This window comes from Neophocaena asiaeorientalis, unplaced genomic scaffold (genome assembly GCF_003031525.2).
Source record: "Neophocaena asiaeorientalis asiaeorientalis breed wild unplaced genomic scaffold, Neophocaena_asiaeorientalis_V1.1 scaffold96, whole genome shotgun sequence".
NCBI classification, from domain to species: domain Eukaryota; kingdom Metazoa; phylum Chordata; class Mammalia; order Artiodactyla; family Phocoenidae; genus Neophocaena; species Neophocaena asiaeorientalis.
In genome coordinates this window covers 5,231,285-5,253,031 of record NW_020175831.1, presented here as the reverse complement: position 1 = coordinate 5,253,031, position 21,747 = coordinate 5,231,285, and the positions used below count along the sequence as shown (strand labels likewise).

General features: G+C 41.1%; 1 protein-coding gene across 1 annotated transcript in view; it reads left to right on the top strand.

Moving 5' to 3' along the window:
• The window catches only part of PDE11A (phosphodiesterase 11A), a 406,648-nt gene that overhangs the window by 262,060 nt on the left and 122,841 nt on the right, over positions 1-21,747 (top strand). Inside the window, exon 10 of the mRNA XM_024732913.1 lies at positions 5,265-5,315. Coding sequence (XP_024588681.1) covers positions 5,265-5,315 — 51 coding nt within the window. The remainder of the gene's footprint in view (positions 1-5,264; positions 5,316-21,747) is intronic.

The window sequence follows — 21,747 nt, the reverse complement described above, 5'->3', positions numbered from 1 at the left end:
CAAAAGGGCTTAACAACAATAGTAGTTTAAAAAAATAAATTCTTTAATTTGTCATTTTATTCTCAACCATAGAAATTTGCCTGATCTTTAGTCATTAGCTGTGCCATATGGTCACTCACTCACACACACACACACACACACACACACACACAGAGTAATGATTCTCTTTGGAATATTGGTTATGCTATAAGTAATCAGGATTTGTTTTTGTTATATTTCCTTCAGTGGCATCCATAGATTTGTCACAGATTTTAGATTAATGAGGTTATTTGGCATTGCTGAAAATATTCTAGACTGAAGATATTCAGTAAGATTGCCAGATAAAATGCTGTGAAGAAAAAGTCACTGGGAATTGCTGTGGGGTTGGGGTTGGGTGAGGAACATGAATATTTGGGAACATGGTGCAGAGTGTTCCATACTTGTTTCTAGCCTTCTTAATTTGGAGAAGTAGGGCTGCCAGGTAAAAACACAAGACACCCAGTGAAATTTGAACTTTGGATCAACAACGAATAATATTTTTAGTAGAAGTATGTCCCAAATATTAATGGTTTGCCTGAAATTCAGATTTAACTGGGGGTCCTGTATTTTTACTTGCTAAATCTGACAACCCTACCTACACTGTTCAGTCTATGCTCTAAGACATATTATGATTTTTGTTGAGGAAAAAGCATAAATTAAGGCCACTAATAATAGAAGCAAAGAAGCATACAAGAAATAGAAAGATTCTTTTCTTTTAAGATTATTTTCTATTGCATGATTCATTAAATATTTACTGAGTGCCAACTAAGTATCAGGCATTCTCCTAGGGACAGGATACCCACTGGTGACCAAAACCATATCTGATCCTTGCCTTCATAGTGCTTCCAGTTTCTAGAGGCTACCTGCGTTTGTGGGCTCGTGGCTCCCTTCCATCTTTATAGTTAGCAGTGGAGTTTCAATATTTCTCACATCACATCACTATGAGTCTGGCTCTCCTGCTTTCCTCTTTGACTTATAAGGACCCTTGTGATTACATTACACTCCTCTAGATAATCCAAGATAATGTTCCCATCTAAGGGTTAGCTGATTAGCAACCTTAATTCCATTGGAAACCTTAATTCTCCCTTGCCATGTAACATAAATATATGCACATGTCCTAGGGATTGGGATGTGGATATCATGAAGGGGCAAGGAGCATCATTCTGCCTACTACAGATGGGAAAATCAGGCATGTTTAGATGTGTTAAATTTGAGATGCCAGTGAGTCAACCAAGTAGGAAGTTAGTGATGTAAGCAGCACAATATGTGAGTTTGAAGCTCAAGGAGAAATTAGCACTAAATATGGAAGTTGTCAACCTATAGGTGATGTATAAAGCCGTGAGTGTGTATGACATCACTGAAGGAGAGACTGAGCCCAACAAATTTCTACATTTAGAGTTAAAGTAGAGGAGACAGGCCAACAAAGAACACAGAGAAAGAACAGACAGAAAAGTAGGATGAAAACCAAAATAGTGTGGTGTCAAGAAAGCCCCGAGAGGAGATTCTTCAAAAAAGGCAAGAGTGATCACCTGTGCTCAATATTGCTGCAAAAGACATTTGCAGATTAGTCCAGCAAGATTTGGATTTGGTAGCAAGAAACTGAAAACCTTTATACAAGCTGTTTCAATGAAATTATGGGGGCACAACCAAAACTGATGCAGTTTGAGGAGTGAATGGGATGTGATCACTGACCACAGGTGATGAGGAAAAGTCCTGTGTGTCCTCACAACCTTTGTAGGTGCTTGTTAAAAACAGTGAGGTGATCACATTTGATCAGAGACTTTACTACCGTAAGAAGCTAGGAGCTAAGCAAGATCACTTTTGTGTACTTCTATCTAGTCAGGATTGTGTGATAGCTACATTGATGGTTTATATGAAAGGGGTACAGATATTGCTGGATTCCCATTGCTGTGCTCTGTGTGTAGAGCAAATCCAGAGGGTAACTGGAGCAATGAAACATCTCCATCTTCCTGCTGCATCCCAGGAAACCCTTTAGGACCAAACAGCAGAAACTGCTTGGAAGGAGAAAAATCAGAGTATTCTGTGGCAGGACTCAAGAATCCCCTTGTCTTGAGGAATCTCAAGCTTTGCTGGCTTGTTGCCTTTCTAGGGAATCTTAGAGGGGACAATGCTACATCCTCCCAGACTGCGGTTTACCAAAGGGCCTGCTCCTGCAGGAATAAGGTACTCTTATTAGCTGATGATTCCTCCCTGCTCATCCACAAGAGACTGTACTTTTTCAGAAGAAAGTGGCTGTGAGATTCTTGTGTGAGGTCATTCTCCCGCTCCCTTTACTGGTTCTCAGAGTTTTACAAAAGTAAATGAGAACTCTCAGCGCAAAAAGACTCAAAGGGTAGAACTTATTGTTAACTTGGTCAAATTAGATAGAATAAGTAAATTCCTATGAACTGTTAACCAAACTTCCAGAAACGGAGACCTGATTGAAATAAAGAGGCATTTACTGGGGGTTTGTTAGGACTGCAGCCCGGGAGACACAGATTCAAGAAGCACTTGAATTGTGTTCCACTGGACTACAAAATGGACAAAGCTTATAAAGTCAAGAACTGCGGAGCCACAGTTAGTTACATGAGTTGTTTACCAAGAATTATAATTGGAACTGGCAAGAAGTAAGGGTGCTTGTTAAGCAAGAATTGGTTGGGGTCCAAAATGGTTGCATAGTTACAAAGGGGAACAACCTTGAGACCAGCTAGCAGATGTTGTTTTTAAAATGGCTGCTGTCCTTAGGTTTGGTATAGTTCACAGAAAGTTCAAGTTCTCAGTGGTGCAGGGAAATATCTGAGACCAGATCCTCAATGGCTGCCCAACTCTATTTTGTATGCCTGAACTATGATTATTCCACTGTGATATCAGTTTGTCATTAGACTTAATAGATTGGCAGGTAGAGAGGCTTAAGATCTCAGAATGAACTCCAAAATGATGTTGGCTCCAAGTTTTGGCTCCGGAAAATTTAAGAATCATAACAAAGTAACCAAGGCATTTATTTCATTAAAGTCTTAATCTCACATCATACACAAATTTAATTTCAGATGTGTCATAGACCTAAACAAAACTATAAAACTATACAATTTGTAAAAGATAGCAAAAAGTATGGATTCACAACTTTAGAATAGGCAAAATTTCTTAGAAAGGACGCTAAAAACAATACACTACACAAAAACTGACAATTCACACTTGATTTAAATTGAAAACTTTTGTTCATTAAAAGAAAATTGGGATATATGTATATGTATAACTGATTCACTTTGTGTACACCTGAAACTAACACAACATTGTAAATCAACTATACTTCAATAAAAATTTTCAAAAAATAAAAATAAAACTGCTTAAAAAAGAGAAAGAAAAATTGGTTGATAAAAGGGTACAGACTTTCAGCTATAAGACATATAAGGTTTGAAGATCTGATACACAACATGGTGACTAGTTGATGACAGTACTGTATAACTGAAATTTGCTAAGAGAGTAGAACTTAAATGCTCTCACACACACACAAAAAAAGATAAGTATGTGAGATGATAGATGTATAAATTAACTAGATGGTGGGAATCCTTTCACAATTAAACAAAAAAAAAGAAAGAAAGAAAGAAAATAATAGATAAGCCACAGACTGGGAGGTAACATTTTCAAAACATACATCTGACAGAGGATTTGTATCTAAAATATACAAAGAACTACACTTCAATAATGACAAACAAAACAAAAGAACATGTTAACTGGACAGAATTCTTAATCTGTAATAATTGTCTGCTTCACTCATTCAAATAGTTTCAATGTAGTGAAGTTAATAGCTTTTATTATTTAAAAAATAATAATAAAGGAAGTAAGCAAAGTTGATTTAAATAAAGGGAGTGGGTAATATGCCTTATATACTAAAAGCCTGGCCGCACAACACCCGGTGGCAGAGATTTTGAGTTTCAGGGGAATTTTTCTGTAAAGTAAATAAAGATAAATTTTGAAGATTGAATCTACAGAAAGAGACTTGTAAATAGTAAGAAGTTTTAATGGCAGCCAAACTAAAGTTTACCATAGTAAACTATGAACCAAAAGAGCAAAATCTGTTCAGTTATGAAGATGCTGGCCCACACTCCTACAGCTGGGAAGCGGTGGAGCCCTTTCAGTCGGGCTGTAGAGGCTGTGCTCTAACCTCTGTGAGACACTGCCTCCACTGTGGCTCTGCTTCTATCACACGGATGGTACATAACTTGGGTCAGTGTTTCTCAAAGTCCTTGGTCAATAGGTTATCAGGTTGGAATGTTCCTAGATTAATATATCACCTAAAAGGAAGTTCTGTGGCTAGATTTGGGAAATGCTGAGTTTAACAAAATAAAATGTGTTACTTCGCTTTTCAGAGCCAAACATGCACTGAGATTCTCTAAGGTTGGTAGTTGAAGAGGGAATTAGCTTTTCTCAGATTTAGTTGTTTGAGATATGTATAGATTAAGGCTGGGACTGATAGCGTATATATAATATATACATTACGTTTGTGCGTGCGTAAGTGTGTACATATACCTTATAACATCCAATACTGACTCAAGCAAATGTGAGTTTATTTGTTCTACAAAACAAGAAGTCCAGGGCAGGGCAGTCCCTGGCCAGCCTCATTTCTCTTTCCCTTTCCACTCTAGACCTATAACAGGCTGTCAGTAGGACAGGGAAATAAAATCCTCTTACAAAAAGCATTGCAGATGATTGGGCATAACAATGTAATCTTTCCTGTACAACAGAAGCAGGCAAGTAAACGTAGACCAGACATGGAAATTGAGTCAGCAAGCTACAGTGTTTGCCACAGTACACACACACATGCACACACAAACACTCATACACTTGCGCACATACGTACATGCACGCACACACACACCCCACCTTTTAATCTATTTGTGTTCCAAAGCATTTCACAGGACAAGTATTCACATCTTTGGGAACTGTGGTCTTGAGCCACATTATGTCCCTTTGATAAAATAACTACTTATAAAAACATCCTGATATAAAATACTTAGCCTTTAACATGGGCTGTTGTTCCATTCCACATTGTAATAGATTCCACTGTAGTTGCACAGATGACAATCTGTGTCACAGACTGTTACTGGAAATACCTCGTCGTGCATTAGCATTCACTGTTAATGTCAAGGTGATATACATGAGCAAAATTTATTTTTAAGCCAGGAGAATTTCAGAAAATTGAATCATGTCTCGTTATTAAAGTTTCTTTTCCTTTTTTTCTGAACCAGGTGCTATCTTATCATGCAACATGTTCAAAAGCTGAAGTTGACAAGTTTAAGGTAAGGGAGCAAATGGTGCCCTAATGGTGCATAAAGTTAAACTTCCCAGGGCTTTCGGACCCTTTGTTACTTGTCTCTAGATCAAGGTCTGCCCACTGAATGTTGGGGGAATAGAATTAGAGGAAGGCATGTTTGCATATTTCAGTTTTAGAGGGTAAGAGGGACTTATATAGAGCTGAACGGCCCCTTCATGATCATTTAAATGATTCAGTATTTCTTTCTTTCTTTTTTTAAGTATGCAGGGTATCAGAAAAAGATCTGTGTAACATGGTGAGAATCAGGATGCCTGCTTTTGGCCTCGGTCTTACCTCTAACTTTCTGTTCACTAAAAAATCTTAGGGCTTATATCTTCATCTGTAAAAATAAGTGAAGAGATTAGGATAATAGTAGCTACCATTTACCAAATGCTTACTTTGGATCAGGTACAATACAAAGCATGGTGCCAGTGAGGTGACAGCTGACAACAGAGGAAGGAGACAGAACAGCTAAAACCACGGCAGTCAGCGTCCATTTGCTGTAGAGATAAACATCCTACATACCACCTAGAATATAAGCACCAGCAGGGCAGTGCTTTTTGTATGTTTTGTTCACTGCTCTATCTCTACTGCCTTTCACAGTTCTTGGAACATAGTAGCGCTCAATAAATACTTGTTGAATAGTTGCATGAATGAATGATTGAATCAATCCAAAAAGCATTAGTGTTCTGTAACTCAAAACAATTAGTCATTAAGACAATGTTCAAAACATGGTTATATATAATTTTTTATATTTTATATTATATACATTTGATAAATATTTCCATCAAAAATATTTAAAGATTTTTTACTTTAATCAAGTTCAGTTACCTAGCAATTCTACTTATGGAAATAAGTTTCCATAAACATTTTACTGTTTTTACTGTTTTGTGTTTTATATTTTTACCATTTTATAATCATCTTAATTGCTAAAAGATGAAAGGGGCAGGCAGGGAGAAATACAGCAAAGCTCATAATGGACTAAATATGACTGCAGAAGCTATGTGATGGGACATGTCTAGAGCTAGAGCAGCCAAAATCAATAGCTGTCTACTCTCTAAAAGTATTGCCCTATGTTCAGGCTTAATTCTTTCCTTAGAGTAAGGCAAACACCATTGTCTTGGAATTTGCCATGCTTTTTTTATTTTTAGTTCACAAACATACTAAAAACATGAAGTATTTAAATCTGAGAAAAAATGGGTTATTTCGTCTTAAAATGATCAAGATTACTAACTAAAGTGATGTATTCCAGATTTTATCCTGTAAGATATTAGTGAATATCTTGTTACAATATAATTGAGATATAGTAGATAATTTTAACCTAATGGCTTTTTTTCTTGATATATAAAGTAAATAAAACATTATCATAATGGTAGCTGATGTCTTATAATTGCAGTGGGCTTAAAATAATCCTGCACATAGAAAAGTATTCACTGAAGTTTCACAGTAGAGTGTGTGCAATGGCAGTTTCCTAACATTGTAGCTAAATCACAGTAAATAAGTGCTTTGTTTTGACCAATATATACAAATAAACTATGCATATATTCAAAAATATTGTAACCTTGGCTACTGCAATACTTTTTTAACAGAGCTAGTACTATATATCTATATGTATGTATGTATGTATAACATATATATTTAGAGAGAGAGGGAGGGAGAGAAAAGAGAGATTTGAAATGTAGAATCAGAGTTATCCATGAGATTTCATGAGTTAAAGAATGGCTGAGTTTCAGTGTGTTGGATTATGCCCAGCCGGGACCAAGCTAGTGATCAGTGATTCAGAGATTAAGCCAGAATTTTGGGAAGAAAATTATTTCATCATCGAGTGCTAACAGGATCTGGAGGTCAAATACATATGTATACAGGTCAGATTCCAGTTGCAGCCTAAGCTTCACCATATCTGGGATTCAGACATGTCTAGAAGACCAGTGAGATGTGGTCTGTTTACATGAGAGACTAAGAGGGCTTCTGAGTCAAAAACTCCCTTTTGGGAGTTGAGGCCATGGGCCTCAGTGTCTGGATGATTCCAGGTTCAGCATGGAGTTTGTCTCTTGGATTTGTCTCTTACTCCAGCTTCCCATGGATTCATGTTCTCAGCTAAGAACATGAATGAACACAAAAGGCATGGACTTTAGTATGGTTTCAGTGCATTAAATTACCCCAAGAGCACAGGGATTCCAGAGTGTCAGTAGCACACAACAGGAAGCAGCAGCCCAATGGAAGGAAGCATCACTATGGCCAGAGGCAAGACATCTGCCTACCAATATGACCAGCAGAGGTGGAAGGACTCACTGCGAGCTGAGTGGTCACATCTCAAGGACAAGAACCTTGAGTACTCCCAGGAACAAGTAGGAGAGATGGAGATCCCAAAGTACTGGAGAGTGTGATACATACCGTTAATCACTTTCAATTCACTACTATTTGTACTCCTAGGTGGTATGGCCTAAAGGAACACAGATTTCCTATATGATAAACCTGTAGTGAATCTTCAATAATCATTCATGCTAGGATGATATCACATTACCTTTCCACTTACCTTTTCTTCCTCTTTCACACTCTTCCACATTTGGGGATTTCTTTTCCTATTCTAGAATGCCATAAGACAGGGGGAGGGTGTTTCTGTTCATTTTGTTTTGTTCGGTTAACCCTATTTCTCCTGTTGGGAAAAATCTCCTTGAGAGGTGTGTGGTGGTGGGTGGGTGAACGGTGGTTAGAGAGTGATAACCGTCCCAGAAGTGCACCTAGATTGTCTAAGCAGAATAAGTAGGTGAAACAACATATAATTGCTCATCCAAGAATGTCAGAACCTAAGCCCATCTTTGTCATTCTAATATATCATTATACCTTGGGAAACAGTCCTTTATGTAGGGTCCCCTATACATGAAAAGATCACAGAACTTCCTCAAACTAATGAGTTAACTTTTTAAAAGTCTGATTCAGGTTATAATACTAGTTTATCCTTTATGGGTTGATGCCCTGTGCATTGAATGAAGAAACCAGGATCTAAAGAATGGTTTTTATCCTCATTAACATTTACTGATCTTCCTTGAACTTGAAATAAGAAAGATGTGCCCAGAAAATTTGTGCAGATTTTAGTGCCTGTTTACATCTCTTCTGCTCGGTGCGAACAGGAATAATGTATAAAGACCGTATTGTCAGTTAGATCTCTTTGAAGATGACTGGTTTAAAGGCTTTTAATAACCTGAAGATGTCAGCTGTGATAACATAAGAAAATGAGTTTAGTACACCAATTATATGCTTCCGTAATTTTATGCACTTTCCTAGGATTCCAATGCATTGGACAGACCAAACTGTTATCACTATATATGCCAGTTTACCAATTAAAACCAACTCATGGACGTCCTCATGTTATATTGCCATCTTCTATCATCCCTTCTTTCAATTCCAAACTGCAAGCGTTATGGCTGCAATCAGAGATGAACTCCTTTATAGCACTATTTAACTGCCTCAGTAATTAAACGCCAATAACTCATGTTGGGTGTTTGGGTTTGGACTGCCTCTTGCATATTTCAAGTTTTCAGTGTTATTGCCTAGGCCACAAATTAACATCCTGGTAAAGCAAATAAAGTACTGAGGATAGGTGCTCCCTGTGGCCTTTACGTACCAAAATACGAATGGCTACATCAAAAATAGAATCTTATGGCCTCCTCTGTGAGATGGATGGCAGGGGACAGGCTGAGCAATGGGATGTGATGTACTATTTTTGTAAGTAATTAAGTTTCGGGAGACATGTTTGACCCATAAAATATTCAGATGTTATAGTAAGAAGTTCCTGCCCTCAGAACCGCCCTTGCTGCTATGCCGGTGGATGTGTCTGTCATAGGGCCCTGCACAAGGGTTCTTGCACAGGGAGGCAGGAGTTGGGACTGATCCCCACCTGGCCGGCCAAGTGCACAGGATGCTTTTTAGTAATGGAGCCTCCAGAGGGTGCATCTTTTTCTAATTGCAGGAAGGCAGCAGGTGTGCTGACCACTGCCCTGCCAAGCTCCATTTGTGGAGCTGTGGAAAAGCCCAGTCCTTGCAGCAGCTTCTTGCAGAGGACAAGTGCACTGTATAGAGAAGGGAGAAATGGCACAGGCCACTGTGTGGCAGAGGTTTGGGTAGCTCGTGTTCCCCACCCCTGTCAGTAGGGAACATCTTCCAGCTGCTCTCCCGCAGGCTGAGTGTTCCCACAGAGGTGCCTTCACGGCCCAGGGGTAACCCCAGGCCTCAGGGTGCCAGGGAGGGAAGAAGAACTCTCCCTTGTTTCTCTAGTCTCAGCCCTCACAACCTTCATGAAAGGCTGCCTTTGGGAATCTCAACAATGACTTTCCAGTTCACTCCAACTTATTTCTAAGGTTGTTTAAAAGATGACTTCGCAGCATTATGAACAGAATTTGGCTATCATCTTACACCTAACCTATTCTGTCTCCTCTCTGGTCCCCCCCACCTCTGGAATTGAGGGGGTTGTTTTGACTTTAAATAGTATTTATGCCGAGTTTAATATCAGATTTTTTTATCGTCAGGGAAAGTTATTGAACCTTCAGCAAGAAATTGACTGCAGGGGAAACAGCTGAGTCAGCATCCTGATGTGCATCTTCTGCTCCTAAGGCAGCAGACTGAGCTGATGGCCTGAGCTGCTTAGGACAACCCCATAAATATGTGGAGTCCTTGTGTTCAAATGTCCATGTGTTCATACACAGTCCTCTTGATGGATTGTGTCTTAATCAAATGCCACATCAGAAAAAAGATGCTTGTACTTTGTCATTCCAAGTGTAGAAAATACTAGGTGGGGTGGGGGGGGGGCGGTTATGTGAGGGGAGCCAGGGCTGCGAGTCCAGGCTGATCTTTCCTCCTGCTGAACTGAGCGTCTCTGAGTGGAGGGCTCTTCAAGGACCCACCTGGCCAAATACATCCTGTGGTGACCCTGACCTCCTCTCAGATCACCTTAAATAGCCACTGTTTGTCACTTCTTTCCATTTGAAAGCTGTCTCCCAAAGGGCACTATGAACATCTACTTTTCCTGGGCGGAGATCCTCCCACTTTCTTGCCTCTACCCATTAACACAGCTGGGTTCCCTGCGTTCCTTACGTGTCACACTTGAAGGCCCAGGGAGTCTGAGCCTGAGGGAATGAAATCAAAGGCAGTTCGGTTTTGGTTTCAGAGCAGTGACAGTCCTGAAGGTCCAGGGAAGACAGCAGTGTAGGAAGACAAGGTGGCCCAGTTAGAGCCCTGACCCCTGAACGATGAAGGCAACTGTAAAGGCCAAAGGGCTCAGAACCTTCCAGAACACTAGGGCATCTGGGCCTGGATCACTCTCCCTTCTTTCTGGTTTTCTCTAGTAAGAGCCATCTGCAACTATAGAGATGGAACCGGAAATAAAGAACCAATAGCCCATCACTTCAATGATGTGGGCGTGACTTAGCCATCACAATGGTTGGTTTTCTCTCTGCTCTTTCTTCAGTTTAGGTAGAAGCTACAAACTCCTGTTACGCTCCCCTCACCCTCCTCTCCAGACATGCACTGTAGATGTAATTGTGCAGTTATCTTTGAGTCCTCACGCCCCCCACTCTCATGTGCTGTCCCCTCCATTCGGACTCGGAACGTCTCTCATCATCCTCACAGCCATCACAGTTCAGGTCCTCCTTCTCTCTCACGCATACGGTGGCTATGCAGTGCTCTCCTGTCTGGGCTCCCTGCTGCACTCCCAAATTCATCCTGTACACAGCTGCCAAATCAGCAGTACTCTTCCGTTAGTGCCAGTTTCCTTCTCACAATGCTTAGCATCTGCTATAAGCCTTTGGAGTCCATCATTACAAATTCTTTCAATGGGCATTACAAGTGCTCTGAGCTTTAAGCTCCAGTTCACTTTTCCAGCCTGTTTCTCATGCTCCCATTTACCCACCCTTCACACGAGTTCTATGTGATGTTTTCTCTCCATACTTTGCCCTTCCCTATCTTTGTTCCCATCCTGCTCCTCTCTCTGCATATTTAAAGTCCTAACAGGCCATCTCATCCTGCTCAGTTGCCCCCCAACATGAAGTCATTCTAACTGTCCTTCAGGCCAAGGTGATCTGCTCATTCTTTCATTGTACTTATCAGTGTCTACCCTGTGATATAAATCTTCGTGCACCTGTCTAAGCATCTGGTGAAACTAGGAGCATTTTTAGGTGAGAGCCCTTGTCTAATTCCTTTTTGTAACCCTTCAATCACCTAAAGCCATGCCGTGCTCCTGGGTGCTGGAGAAATTTCTACCAAGTGACCAAATTCATTGAACTGTTTGCAGTTTTGATGGCAGAGGAAGTTACAACATGTGAGTAGAATTTTGAAGCAAGTGTCTATGACATTGAGAGTGTCTGCAAATCCTGCCTCAACCCCTTGTTTTAAGCTCTTGATGATTAGTTTTCTGGATTTCCTATGAAGCATAAACTACATGAAAATAAAGGGATTCATTGTCTTTGTTTAAGATGTTCTCTTTGGAGTATTCAGTAACGACAATATCTGTCCTTCCTTGCTCTACAACTTAATTCTTAGTTGATTCAGCAATTTCTTTAATGTTAAGTGAGATTCTTCAGTCACGTGTCCTGCTACCAGTACCCTGCTGACTAAATTCTTTAAAATTATTATTTTCTTGAATCTCAGGATTCCTATCTAATTCTTTTTATTTGTATGAGCCTGTATTCTTTCCCTTCTACCTATTTTTGAAATTATGTACTGCTTTGGTAATTCTGTATGTTTTCTTTCAGTTGAAAATGGATCTATTCAAAATCTTAAAAGCGTGTACAAATCATGATTCTGTTGGTTCCAAGGTACCATCTGAAATATGAAATTAGGAGAGAGTGTCTGATTGAAGGGTTTTCTACAGTCTCAGTAGCCAGAGCTGCCCCTTTTAAGGCAGTCTTTGTAAGGCCACAGACAGTAAGGCAAGAAAGAGCAAACATGTAAGTAGACAAAGCAGCCACCAAACCTCCTGACTCATTTAAAATTTCTAGGCCTCAGGTTTCCTCATCTGAAAAACAAAGCCATCTCCAGCTATAAAACGCTATAATTTTACAAGCCTGTAAAATTTATCTGTAGGAGGGAAGGGGAAAATAAAACAGAAAGCAACATAAAGTTGACAAAACATCTTGGGGTCCTTATAATTTCTACATACCCTAAGCTTTAAATTAAGCTTTGTTTAAAAACTTGGGTGTTTAGTAGAAGATCTGGCTCAACTTGATTTAATTATATATTATAAGTGATTTCCAAAGCCCACCGTTGCTCTATTACAGTTGAAGGGTGAAATAGTACAGTAATACTCGTGAGGAAGATAAGTGATTATTTTAGGTAAGACAAGAGGCTCAATCTCTTCAGAATAAAAACTTACACTAGTGCTACCTGTAAATGTTTGAATGATAATATCTTTTTTTTTTTTTCGGTACGCGGGCCTCTCACTGTTGTGGCCTCTCCCGTTGTGGAGCACAGGCTGCAGACGCGCAGGCTCAGCGACCATGGCTCACGGGCCCAGCCGCTCTGCGGCATGTGGGATCTTCCCGGACCGGGGCACGAACCCGTATCCCCTGCATCAGCAGACGGACGCTCAAGCACTGCGCCACCAGGGAAGCCCTGATAATATCTTAAATAATGACTTTTTAGTATATAAAAACCTTTTCATACCTTTATCTCACTTGAGCCTCACAACCTCTTGGTGAGGGCAGGGTTATCACAGCTCCATTTTACATATGAGACAACAAGAACCAAAACACCAGCAAGAACAATGCACATGCTTGGCTTTGATTTTTCTCTCCAGTGTTTTATTTTGACTCTGAAGACAGTGCTTCTTTCCAGGTGGCTGAATAGGAAAGTGTAAGCAATATCATGGATTTTTATCCTGAAGCCGCTTCTTTTGATCTAACTATTATCTTGGAACCTTCATGGCATTTCAACAGCCTGAGGGCCAAATACGCATGAATGGTGATGATGTCTGAGAAAAACAGAATTTTGGGCTGAACTTAACATAGACATTTTAAAAGAGACTTTTTGTGGTATTCTTTGGGCAATCAATATATTTTATTATTAGCTATTTTATTAGAAGCTTCTTTTTGTGTTGTGGTTGTGCCGTCCATGTGACTTCTTGCCCTGGGGTTTCAGACTGCTTAGAAACCTAAGGAAATTGGAAACAGCAAACATTATGAAGATATTGCATCATTCTTAGCAAGAGGGTACATGATCCATTATTCTGACATCTTGCTTGTCTTCCTTACAGTCTGATTGGCTGTCTAGCTGTATAGAAATCTCTCGACATCTGGAAAGCTCAAAGGCAAAAGAGCAGTCTCACTTTATTATCCTGTGCTCTCCAGACCTGCCAAGTACCTTGTAGGAAAGATAACAAGGATATGAGATTGCAAATATCAGTTTAATGATAAAGCACTTGTCAGGAGATAAAGTCTTATGCTTAAGGCATGAGAACTCATGAACTAGAGACTATTTGGGGGAAGACAGGAAGTGAAGAATGTGAGACTGGGTTTATGTTTCTATATTTCCTAGGGTGATGTATGATATTAGGGACATCATGAGAAATAATCTGCATATCTGCAATATGATGACTTTAACACAAGACATTTAAGGTAAATCTTTGAGGATTTTTAGAAGTTATTCTGAATTAATCTCTGTATACTGCCCCAATTTGTGTGTGTGTGTGTGTGTGTGTGTGTGTGTGTGTGTGCACTTTAGCTCAAAGGGATCAAGTGATCCGGAGTTTCAACTCTGGCTTTAGAAAAAGATCTTGCGGCATTCATTGTTTCCAAAGAGAAAAGCAACAGAAAATCTGTAAGAAAACAAGATCTGAGATGAAACACTTTGGCCACTGGGTGCCATCCTTGCTCCACGCAAGGATTTGCTGAGCTGCATTTCTAGGAAAACGGTTAAAACCTAAAAGGCAGTAATTTTAAAGTAATTCCAAGATCTAATAATGTTTGTGTGTGTGCATGACCTGGAATATGTTAGTGACACAGGCAGCTTATTCATTTGCCCAGGCGCGAGGCAGAAGGATTGGGAAAATCTCCCTGTGGTTCAGCCTTATCGACAAAGCCTGGTCAAAGCCATCCCACTGGCTGTATCCCAGTGGGCGGCCAGGGAGGCCCCTTGGAGGGGCTGGGAGTTGGTGGCGAAGCGATGTGGATGGTGAGGTAGTGTGGTCAGTAGCCAGAGGTCAGCTGGTCAGATACTCCATTATTCTCATTGTTGCGCATGCACTGCAGCATGCCCGCAACAGGGCTTGAACCCAGCCATCTGAGGGGCTCTGCTCTGTCCCGTCAAAAGCAGCCCTTTCATTACCAGAGCTGGTGGAGCTATTCCACACTCTTCTTGCTAGGAATGCTGCTGGTTGGTGGTATAGTAACTCTGTTTCTGGTGCTTTTGTTTCCCTAGGAGCAATTCAAGGAGTTTTTACAGACATCACCTTAACCAGGCATCAGAAGCCCCATAGTCAGTGACACAATATCTGTGCAAGATTTTGCTGTCTTTGCATTAGACACTCATATACATAAAACCAAGAAATTAAACTCAGTATTATGAACAAGAATAACCACAGAGACTATTCTTAGACTGTCGTGTAATACAGGCTGAGGTTTCCATCCAGGGCCTCAAACATTTGGTTGGGATTAAAACGAATTAGTGTGTGAGTGAACAAGCAAGAATTTTAATAAAAATTGAAAATTTGTCAGTCACACTATAACAGAGAAAACTCTAGAATCCTTTCTGTGAGACCATGTTGTAGAAGGGATCCAAGCTCAGAATAGATTTTGCCTCATGCCCCCAGGCTGGGGGCCATGCAGCTGGCCTCCTAGTTGGCCCTAGAAGGTGGCCCAGAGCAGCGCCTACGGGTACTTCCTTAGATTCACTGTAATCAAATCCATACACCCATGAAAGGACAGTGCAAGAAGAGCAGGTGAGAACTTACGAAAGGGCAGGCTGTTTTCAACCTATCCTGGGATAAAAGGCTTATATACTATTCTGCTGTTAAGCATCTCCAGGTGGATGGACTTAAAAATACATTTTCTAGGCTTACTGTAGGATAACCTGATACCAATCATTATATACGTCTAAATATTGCTGTTTGCTCAGAGTAGTGCTATTATAGCTGTAGCATGCTTGCTGATCCAAAGTGCTTTCGTAGCTCTTATTTCATTGAATGTTAACAGAGAGGCCTTTTAAGGAGGCATCGGTGGCTACATCCTATTTATGAATCAGGCAGCTGAGGGAGACAGCTCACTGCCAGTTTGGGGGACTCACTTTTTGCTGCTGAGGTCCTTTGCTTGGACTCTCCTGCCCAGTACCTGTTCAGTCCACTCAGTGTGACGGTCACCTGGAAAACAACAAACGTTTCATGAACGTTTCATCACATGCCAGGTCTGTTTCCGGTGCTTTACCTGTATTAACTCATTTAATCCTAACAAAACCCCTACTATTATTTTTCATATTCTATAGATGATGAAACTGAGGTACAGAGAAATGCCCAAATAATTATAGGGTACAAATGAAAAAAATGAGATATAGGTAGGCATGCTGAATTTGTTATATTCCCTTTCAAAATGATGTGGAACCCTTTTTATCTTAGATTTTTCTGGTCCTGGCTTGGCGCTATCCTTATGGTCTGATTATGAGCCCTTCTGTAATTATGGCTTAGTTCCTTAATAGACGAGTTCAGATTTCAAGAGATTCTGCTGCGGGTGTTTGGGTTGATTGGTTTTTGTTGTTGTTGTTGTTGGTTTTTATTTTAACATCTTTACTGGAGTATAATTGCTTTTCAATGGTGTGTTAGTTTCTGCTTTATAACAAAGTGAATCAGCTATACATATACATATGTCCCCATATCTCTTCCCTCTTACGTCTCCCTCCCTCCCACCCCTCTTTGTTTTTAAGGTTACATAGATTGTAAAGTAATCCAGCCCAACTGTTTCAGCAAGTGTGCTTTCTCCGCCTTTAGCATTCTGGAAAAGTAACTTCAAGGGATAGGTGTATGGGATCTAAAAGCAATTTTCCCCCCAGGGTAAATCCCAAACAACTCTTATGCTGAATGACCCCATTCCTTTCTCTACTAGGTTTATTTTCCTAACATATAATTCATCTCAGGCCTTTCCGGAGGCGGAAGGGAGGTCTGTGAAAACCAAGCTTTGTGATGGTTTCTGCAGGAACAGGTGGCCATCCTCACCACTGGGCTTACATGTGTCAAAGAAGTCCGTGAAGCACTGAAGCTAGATTTTAAGGAAGGACACTTTGTACTCTTCCCCCGACTACCAAGAGGAAAGCCCTAGAATTCAGAAAAGAAAGAGAACAGGGAGAGATGCTTTCTATGACTTCGTTGCTCCAATATGAAAAATCATGGGAATCTCTCTCCCTTTAAAACCGTGGAGAAATTTATGCTTCTGCCTGAAATATCTTTCAAACCATCAGTGATCTCCTTGAATATAGCTTTCCTCTGGTTCTCTGAGAAGTTATGTGTGAGAACAAAGGCTGGTTATTTTGATAACCCCCTTGAAAACCAAAGGTCCAAGTATCGGATTGTTAGGGATGTCTCTCTGTGCAGTGGGCTATGTTCAGCATCTCTCCCCACTGGAGCTCTTTCTCTCCCTGCACAGTAATTCACTCATGAGAAGGCAGGATTGCTTAGGGTGCAAGGTCCCCGATAAATCTTCTATACGTAAGCCCAAAGTTCCTCCCAGGAAGTGCTACAAACGGGAGTACACTGCATAGCAAAAGGAAGATCTGCCCCACAGACTGTGCTTGTGAAGCCAACTGACCACTCCTGGAACTGGCTGCAGCAAGCACCCCGGTGGTCCCTCAAGCCAAATGGACAGAACTATGTCACTGCAGCTTGAGCCCCCAGTTGTGCTGACTACAGCCTGGCTTTCCTTACAAGGGGGTCACCATGGCCTCTGTCAGGGCCTAAGTTTCTAATCTTTCAGCAACCCCATCTAGAAAGAACTATTCCCAAGCTCCAGTTTGGAGAATCTTAGGGAAGTTTTCCAGCTGGTCCAGTTTTGGTCAAGTGCCCATCCCTGGACCAATCAACTGTGACAGGGGCGTAGTCATTGAAGAATATGTCAGCCCCCAGGACAAAACATGGTTGGAGTGGAAGAAGGACCAGAGCCCCAGAAAGGAGAGAGGTACGAGGCAGATAGTATCACAGCTGTCCCTCACAGGTGAGGTGTATATGCACGTATCTTTCAGATTCCCTGAGGCACAGGTGAGGTGCTCACAATAGCCCCTTCATAATTCATAATTTGTAGACACTGGGTGATACCCGCCAGTGATCTATCTGCTGAAGTGGTTTCTCGAGAGACTTTGTCTAGGTCACATTATTGAAAAAAAAGTTCTATTATGTCCTGAAAGCATTTCTGTATCCAAAGCTAATCCCACTGATGGTCACCCTGATTTGGCTCTCAAACTCACCCAAACCTTATAAAGCAAATAAATATAACTTCCGGGGATGTGCCAATTAAATTGGCCCAGGAACTCCTCATTAACAACTGCTTCATCTGGTCCTATCATAACAGTGTCTTTCTATTGTGCTTGAACACTGGAGGCTCTGATGTATAACCAGAAAAGCGCCCTTCAACTGGATCCACCAATAAACCACAGATACCTTCTGGAATAGTCATTTTTTCGTGAACTAATTAGGACCTACTAAAGAATTAAACAGATCAAAGCCAAACATCCCTATATCTGATGTTTGAAACTCACAGTAAAATAGCTCAATTCCTGATCTACTTCCTGGCCTCATTAGAATTCAATTAGTAGAAGGACATTCTTTCCTAGAGGCTCTTTGGCAGATTTGTGTATGAACAGTTAACCCAGTGTTAGCAAAAGCAGTTACTTGAATCCAAACAGCTCTCCGGCTGCAAAGAGAATCCCAAAGCTGTTTAGACAAGACTTTGCTTATCCTCCCACCAGGATGCAAATATTTTAAGTGGACAGAGGGAGATAAAATGCAGTCAGTGCTGGTCCTGACACTGACCACATCCTGTGGCCCCGGGATATTTGGACTTGAAGGTCAGGGGAGGAAGGTGAAGGAAGGGGCGCTGGAGACAAGGAGACAAAGAAAAATTTAAAAGTGTTTAAATTATTTCCCTGAATAAACAAGTTTGGACTTTAAAATGTGTCAACACAGAACTACAAAAGATATGGAGAAATACACATATATTTCTAGGACAGGTAGAACTGCTAATCAGACCATGAAAACAGGGTATTGAGGGTAAGACAACCCTGAGGGTTTTTTTTCTTGCTTTTTTCCCATAACCGTTCTTCAGATGCCTAAATGTAGACTCAGGGAGATTTATTTTTCTTCTACAGGGTATGTTATAGTTGTCACTCAGCCTTGAAATAGTTTTCCTCTCCAGTGGAACATCAGGCCAGTGATATATTTGCATAGTTGTTCCCACCTGTCACTTGTGCCAGCCTCACGCATCACCATGCACAGAACGCCCAACCAGCCAATGGCAGGCTTTTAAGCTGCTGCATTTATGGGATGTGTTTTCAAAATATTCGCAGTCACCCAGCAACAGGAAAAGGCATTTCATTGGCTCTCTCCCTGTCAGCTAGAAAGGAGGACAATTGGATGGACTTCATCTGTGAAGATCAAGATGAGGCAGTGGAAAGGTGGGGAGGCTGGATGTTTGAACATCCGAGCCTCTCAGTGGCAAATGTGATATTTTATAAGTATAAAGCATGATGTTTTTGTCCTCCCCCCAGCCAGTAAAAATCTAATGTTAAAGAATAGCACTGACACCAGGCAGGCAGTTTTCATATGCAGTGTCATAAAGACACATAAAAGATCAAACTTGGCCCCCAGTCTTATCTGCCCGATCAAAGGAAGGGCTGCTGAATTTGGAGCCTCAGTGAGAAATAAATAAGGGCAGGGCTTTTTGATGTGGAAACAATTAGCCTCTCTGCCACAGGTGGGATGCCATCTATAGTGGATATTCTAAATGTGATGTAAATCCCTTAAGTTACTTTATCAATATCTGATCTTGTGAATTATCTTGCCCTTAAAAATTTCTACCTCCTCTTCAGGCTGACTCCACCCCCCCAACCCCCACCCCTCACCCAGAGAAGAACCAAAGAGAGGGCCAAGGTACAAGTCAAGGTGACCTGGGCTCTGAATAGCAGGCTATTGGGCCCCCCCCAGGCTCCTCTAATTTCTCCTTCAGGTGGTCCCGTGCAAGCCACACAGGAAAACAGGGTTTTCTCTTTCTGTTTTTACTCTTTTCTTGTTACTATAGGACAGAAAATTAATATTGACTGCATGCATATGTGAAATCAAAGCCATTAGGGAACCAAAGAGCAAAACAAAGCTCTGAAAAGAACTCGCCGTAAACCAGACAAGGAGAAAAATAAGTTCTTCAACTGACAGCACCCAGTCCTTGCTGAGGCCATGGCCTCTCTTCACTTCAGGTTGTATGATGGAAGGACATAAGCTCTCAATAATTAAAAACAGCTAAACTCTAAAGGCTTCAATGCCAGGAACATGTGCATATCCTGTCATTGGTTAAGGAACGTTAGTGGAATGCAGAGCAGGCAGTTGGTTGTGAGAGCTCACTCAGCGCTCAGTGTAACTCTTCCTTGCCCACTCCCCTGAGCAACTGCCCTTGGCCACCTTAGGACAGCCAAATGGAGGAAAGGTGCTGTCTGCTCTTCCTGAGAGTTCGTGGGGTTGGAAATTAACCACAGCCAATAGTAATTATAATTAACAACGGGCAACATATTAACAGTAGATCCAATACGATTACATGCATGTTAATTCTGTACACGCACATTAATAAGTTAGTATGTGAATACCATTTCTGTGTATCTCTAATGGGTATAAATATAATACAAATTTGCCTTAGCTGGACTCAAAGCTACTTGAAAATTGCTGTATCTCCAGTGCCTAACCCAGTGCCCGGCTTATAGTCGGTGCTCAATAAATATTTCTTGAGTGACGAAAGCGATACATTGATGACTGAACTGAGGTATCAGCCAGTGACACAAAATTTATGAATCTGCGTGAGTTTCACAAATGACAAACCTTGGAAAGTTATGAAACATTTCAATCTTCTTTTAACTGTTTGGGTGTATGTTTCTAGTGGAAACTAAACTCAGGAGACCTGAGTTGTAATCTTGTTCAGTCACAAGTCTATGAGATAAATATTATTATTACCTCATTTTATGGGTAAAGAAACCGAGGGCTAAGAGATACAGTAACTCACCCCAGGTCACAAGCATAAGATCTGAACGCAGGTCTAAGCCAAAGCTCATGCTGTTAGCATGGTGTGAGTCTGCCTGCACACCTGTGTATTTTTTAAGTACTGGTATGTGAGCCCGTGGAGCAGGACATGCTGCCTTTCCCCGCAGCATTAACCCTTCTGCTTCAAAGCACAGAGTAGAACGTTGAGGAGAAAATGCTTATGTTTCAGATACCATTTTGGAGATGATACAAAATAAACTGAGAGTCAAGATGCAGGATGGATAGAAAACCTAGAACTTTCTGAGCTCTAAACAGGTCATCAGGCCCAGACTGGAGTCCCAACCTGTTTCTTGTGGTGGGCCCTGTAAGGCGGGTAAATGAATTGTCTGGATATAGTTTTGCCACTGCCATCACTAGACGTGCTGCAAGTCCCAGCTCTGCCTCACACTTCTAATTCTACCGTGGGCAATGCCTTAACCCCTCTGAGCCTCCCTTTCCACAGTCAGAAAAGTGGGATAATAGGAACCTCCCCGAGGGGTTGTATAAGGATTAAATGAGTTGACAGTATGGAGAGAACTGTATTTATCCTGGCACATTGCAGATGCTTGATTCATATGGAACAGCTCTCTCTCTCCTATACCCTCAAATGAAAAGGATAAAGAATCTTATTTGTTTAGCAGATTGTGAAAGGAGTCCATGGAATTACCTAATTTTTCGCTCTGATCTTATTTAATTGATAAATGTTGGCTCCTATTTAAGGAGGAAAAGAAATGCATTCTCTATTCCATCAAAATTCGAGAAAACTCAGAGACAAGGTACAAATTTGAGCTAGAAATTTACATTCAACAAAGCTTTCCAAGGCTCCAGCTACCAGGCTATTGCCCCGGCTTTCATTTCCCAGGTAAACTGCACCAATGATGGGAGTTTCAGAGGCCTCTGTCACCTGCTAGCTCAAGTGGGAGACAGGCTACCCTAAGTCACGGAGAAAATCTTGGAAGGTTTACCTACAGCAGGGGGTCTCACCATTTTTTGTGGAAGAGCTATTCCTCACGTAAAGCCATGATATTAGCAGGTATGGGTTTTCAGGAAAGATTCTGTGTGAAGCAGACAAGCCTGTCCCTTCCCACTGAAAATGTCAACAACCAAGGAGAAGGAAGCATGGGCCTGTGAAACCAGCACATCAGCACATGGGCTAAAACTTCAAGATCAATTG